Source organism: Zeus faber (assembly GCF_960531495.2).
Source record: "Zeus faber genome assembly, chromosome: 3".
NCBI lineage: Eukaryota > Metazoa > Chordata > Actinopteri > Zeiformes > Zeidae > Zeus > Zeus faber.
This window is the reverse complement of record NC_137190.1, coordinates 8,958,992-8,964,991: the sequence shown is the minus strand read 5'-3', so window position 1 is coordinate 8,964,991 and position 6,000 is coordinate 8,958,992. Positions and strand designations below refer to the sequence as shown.

Here is a 6,000-nt window from a genome sequence, read left to right as displayed (position 1 = left end):
AAATAAAGGGAAATTAAAGTGGTTGGTTGGTGCCGAAGCAGGGTGTCTGCAGGTGTCAAGAGTTTAGATTTAATCCTTTTTAGGAAAAACAGAAACCGTTTATTCCGCTAGGTTCATTCACATACAGTACAGTATACTAGGGGATTTGTTCTGGTGAGGTTTGGTGCATTACACTGCACCAAAAAAACCTTAACAGTGCGAAAAAATGAAGAATAAAAAAAACAATAAAATAGAATGAACGTCAAAATAAAAACTAAAAATGTACTCTTATTTCTATAAAAACTTTTAAATATATATTTTATTTCATATTTATTTTATTTATTGAATGTGTTATTTTATTTGAGACCAAAAAGACAAATGTTAATACAATTTTTAAGACAGATTTTTGTACAATGTTTTTATTACCTGCAAGTACTGCAGTTAATTCTAAAGGTAAGTATATGTTTAGCACAGGGCAGAGGCAAGTATTAAGTAGAAATAGGGTTATAGTTATACATTAGACTATGGGTTTATCTATAATAGGTATATTTAAGGTACGTATGAATGGCAAGTATTAGGTTCAGCGTTAGTTTTTGGATTTTAAAAGATCCAAAATGTTGACTCAGATGCAGAAAAATAAATATTTCCGCAAATTTTTACGTTGAAAAAAAACTCAATTTTAAGACTATCTAATGACTTTTAAAAGGCCATTTTTAAAACGTTTTAGGGACCTCCAGACACCCCGCGCAGTCAACCACTACGGCCAGAAGTAAAACGCATCACATCACACATTTTTTTTTTTTAAGGGGGGTGGACGCCCAAAAAAAAAAAAAAAAAGGGGGTTGAGCGCCGCTGCTGTGCCGAGGGACGGAGGAGCGTCCCAACTCACTTATAGCTGCTGAACGGAGGAGCCGGCAGCGAGAAGGGTTCCTCTAGCGACTCATCCAGGCTGTGAGGGAGCGACACGTGAACACAAAACCATCACAAAAAAAAACAAAAACATGGACGTTTCCTTTTCCCCCGGACAGAAGCAAAAAATATTATAAAAATGTATAAAAAAAACAACAACAGCGCAATTGGCAAAGAACCAAGAATGGGATTATACCGCCTGAGTTTCTCGAATTGAAAGAGAAATCAATGTACATGGTGCATCGGCACGCTCCGATTTTAATATTCTTTGTTATCTTTGTCTCATATTATGGGCCTAACAGGAAGATTCACACCATTTATTTAGCAATTACCACGTTTCTCCCGAAGAGATCATCGTCGTCGCTCGATATCTATGACGATGTTTTGATGACGCTTTTATTTTGAAGCAGCAGACTCCTCGGACGAGTCCGTTTGAAGAGAGTCTGTGTGAACTAACCACAACGCGGACTCAGACCCCTGCTCTAGTTTCGCCGCTCCGTCTCCTGGCGTCCTCCTCAGACGCTGGAGGAGGAGGGGACTTCACGCTCTGGCTGCAAAAGCGGATCCTTTAAACGAAAACCAAATGTGCTTTTTGGGGGATATTTACACAAAATTGCATAACCTGTTTTTTTTGTTTTTTTTTGCATGTTTGGATATCGGCAGCCGCTATTTAGATCCTGGAAGGTCTTGAAGGAGAGTTTGTTTATTGCATACACCTCCATATCCGCGGGCGGATTGGAGACTCCCAGACATCAGATTAAACCAGAGGAATCTGACATTATACAATCCCTGTTTGACTACAGTGACGCCACGGCTCCGTTCAAACTGCTGCTTTCGGGATTTTTTTCCTTTTTTTCTTCAAACTTTACAATAACAAGCCATTATCACCGCCCGTCACAATAACAACAAAATAATTTCTTTGTGCACAGTGAGTCAACAACCTTAAAGTGCAATAATTCGATCATTCATCTTTCATTCTCTTTCACCAAGTGTTATTAATAATATGATCATTAATAATGTGATCATTAAATATACCATTGATATGATCATTAACAATATGATCATTAAATATATCATTAATAATATGATAATTAATAATATTATCATAAATAATATGATCATTAATAATATGATCATTAAATATGTCATTAACAATATGATCATTAATAATATGATCATTAATGATATTATCAACAATATGATCATAAATAATATGATCATTAACAATATGATTATAAATAATATGATCATTAACAATATGATTATAAATAATATGATCATTAATAATATGATCATTAAATATATCATTAACAATATGATCATTAAATATATCATTAATAATATGATCATTAATAATATGATCATTAAATATATCATTAATAATATGATCATAAATAATATGATCATTAATAATATGATCATTAATAATATAATCATTAAAAATATGATCATTAATAATATGATCATTAAATATATCATTAACAATATGATCATTAAATATATCATTAATAATATGATCATTAATAATATGATCATTAAATATATCATTAATAATATGATCATAAATAATATGATCATTAATAATATGATCATTAATAATATAATCATTAAAAATATGATCATTAATAATATGATCATTGAAATGATGATCATTCTAATGAATAATAATAAATAAGGATAGTGTTTAATTTATCTTGACCTGCTGCTCACTCTCACCAAAGCACATCTAAGTGATAACACACGGTCAAGGAAATAAATGGATTTATTGAAATTTGGGGTTGTTTACTCAGTCACATGTAAATGTCTAGAGGAGAGTAGAACACGATATGATCTTACAGAGTGCTGCTTTAAAGACCTCCAGTCAATTCAGCTTTTTTTTTGCCCCCCCCTTTTTATGGCAATACATCCAGTATATACTATATGTACATCCAGTACATACCGTACATCCAGTATATCAGTATATACTGTACATCCAGTACATACTGTATATCAGCCCATATTGTACATTTAGTACATACTGTACATCCAGCACATACTGTACATCCAGCACATACTGTACATCCAGCACATCCAATACATACTTGCATCCAGTATATACTGTACATCCAGTACATGCTGCTGCAATGCATCGGTTCTACAGTTATGCCATGTATTTATTACAAATATTTCTATATATCCCTCTATCCATCCATCCATCCCCCTATCATCCATCCATCCATCATCCATCAATCTATCATCCATCCATCAATCCCTCTATCATCCATCCATCCATCTAACCATCCATCTATTGCTCTATAAATCATCTATTCATCATCTACCTATCCATCTGTCCATCCATCCATCATCTATCCCTCCATCCATCCATCCCTCTATCAATCTATTCATCATCCATTTATCCATCCATCCATCTATTGCTCTATACATCCACCTATCCACCATCCATCCATCATCTATCCATCATCCATCATCTATCCATCCATCTATCCATCATCTATCCATCATCTATCCATCATCTATCCATCATCTATCCATCATCTATCATCCATCTATCATCCATCTATCCATCATCTATCCATCATCTATCCATCATCTATCCATCCATCCATCTATCCATCATCTATCCATCCATCTATCCATCCATCTATCCATCCACCTATCCATCCATCTATCCATCATCTATCCATCATCTATCCATCATCTATCCATCATCTATCATCCATCTATCCATCATCTATCCATCATCTATCCATCATCTATCCATCATCTATCCATCCATCCATCTATCCATCATCTATCCATCATCTATCCATCCATCTATCCATCATCTATCCATCCATCTATCCATCCATCTATCCATCCATCTATCCATCCATCTATCCATCCATCTATCCATCCATCTATCCATCCATCCATCTATCCATCTCTCCATCTCTCCATTATAGCCCATAGTGTTGGTGAGAATCTGCTTTATTAATCACTGGTTGCCAGTGTTACTGTTGTTACTAATGCAGAATTCCTTCCCAGTTTCCATTTGGGGAGGAACTGTGCAGGAAAGCAGGTCACCCCAGTGTCTGGAGGAGCTTTTTCAAGTCACAGGAATGCGAGGCAGTGAATGTTTAGTCAGCTTTTTCCTGCAGCGCCGAGGCCGTTCTTACCTCTCCGTGATCTTGGAGCAGGGAGCCGATCGCAGAGGGATGTCCTGGAAAAATAAATCACAAATTTAAAAAGAAAATTAAGGAGCGTAACCCTCAAGATAGCTTTTATATGTCAAATACGTCCCTCCTTGTTAAAGTGCAAATCCATGAGGTCATCTGTGTTGGACGGATTACAATATAAGTCCCAGAATTCTCAGCAAAATTGCAATTTTTTTTAATTTTTTTTATCCTTCCTTCTAAGATGGTGGCTTGTCGATGGTTTCTTATTTTGTGGATATAAACGACCTACGCTGGTTTATCAAAGTCAACGCAGCTGCTTTTCATTTCTTTTCATGATTTTTAAATTCTTGCTGGAGCACATATAAGACCCAAATACATTAAAAGCCTGTTTCTTATTAAATTCCAGCTAAAGAAAAGCATAAAATATGGGACTCTTTACCAAAATAATCTTCCGGATTACCACTTTACAATGATATATTGCTTGCATTGTAATAGACAATATAAGACAGTATAACTCAGTCAGTGATGCTCCCACCTTGCTGCGTGGTTTACCGTTGACCATGGCGTCCGTGTTGAAGCCGTCGCGGCTCTGGAGGTGGGCGAAGGGTTTGACAGCGCCCCAGGACTCCAGGTAGCGCGTCATGCGGACCGACGCCCTCATCTTCAGACCGTCGTTCACGCGGTGTTTGGGCACGTTGCGGGCGTTCAGGGACTGGTCCTTGGACTGGAGGGAGGTTACACAACACACACACACACACACACACACACACACACGTTTTTGATTTCAAAGCCCTGAAGCTGTTCTATAGAACAGCTGTGATTCAGCGGAGTAAGATGACATGCATGTGTACATATTTTCAGAAACGGACAAAAGGTTGCTCAAATCTGTCTCTAGGGTCCACATTGATAACCATACCAGTTTTGATCGGTCTAAAAGCAGATATTTAATTAAATCATTTGACAAAATCTGTATGTTAAGGACAAGGTTTCCGATTTCCAAGGTCACTTGAACACACCATCGGTCTGACAGTGCTGTATTTCTGTATAGTTTATATAGATGTCAAATTTATCAAAATGGACCAAGCGCGGACAGTACATCTCAAGTATCGGTGTAATTACAAGTCGAAACTTGAATGTCAGTAGAACATCGAATATCAAGCTGATAGTTTCTCATAAGCGCCAAAGAGTGGGTGAAAGAAATAAATGGTGAAAGGTAAGAAATCAAAGCAGGAGAGACGATGTCATTTCTAACAAGCGGGAGGCCAGGTCAGGTCAATATTTTTAAAGAGAAGATTCCAAACTTAAAAAAAAACCCAGCGTAAATCAAAACGTTGTGGGACGACCCTGAACTGGCTGCATTCTTTCCACCGTGGCTTCTGCTGACGATAAAAGCTTCCTGGATGTGGAGTCTCACCCGTGGATCGATGACCAGGTACGTGTGGACGTTCATCTCCTTCAGGTAGGCGTCCCTCACGTGGCCGTTTCCCACCTCCACCTCGTACGCCTTGTTCAGGTGCTTCAGCGTGGCCTCCGTGATGTGCACGCGCCTGGACAAGCCAGAGGAACACCAGCGGGAGATATTTGCGATTACGCGCCGGGACGATTGCGCTTATTCTGGAAAAATGTGGTGATGTGGATCTCCACGCCGTGAGACTGCGGCGGCTCAACCTAAAATAAGTGAGTGCTGCCCTTGAATCCGTTTTTCCAGAATATATTTGGGCTACAGCATGCGGAAACTCAGCTGAAACTATTGAAACGCAGTAAACACAGTAATTGTTTTAATAAATTACATTTAAATAACAAAGAATGAAATAAAATAAACATAAATAAATAAACACACACACACACACACACAAACACACACATGAAATATGTAAAAAAAGAAAAAAGTTAATTGCACCATACTCATACTCTTAATTAGTTATACATTATATTATACATTGATCAGCCACAACAA

At 37.3% G+C, this 6,000-nt stretch overlaps 1 protein-coding gene across 2 annotated transcripts in view; it reads right to left on the bottom strand.

The window, feature by feature from the left end:
- The window catches only part of adcy7 (adenylate cyclase 7), a 68,308-nt gene that overhangs the window by 14,048 nt on the left and 48,260 nt on the right, over nt 1-6,000 (bottom strand). For both annotated transcript variants that reach the window (XM_079997475.1, XM_079997476.1), the window contains exons 10-13: nt 5,458-5,590; nt 4,579-4,767; nt 4,044-4,087; nt 869-928 (exon numbers count right to left, since the gene is read on the bottom strand). In XM_079997475.1, coding sequence (XP_079853601.1) covers nt 869-928; nt 4,044-4,087; nt 4,579-4,767; nt 5,458-5,590 — 426 coding nt within the window. The remainder of the gene's footprint in view (nt 1-868; nt 929-4,043; nt 4,088-4,578; nt 4,768-5,457; nt 5,591-6,000) is intronic.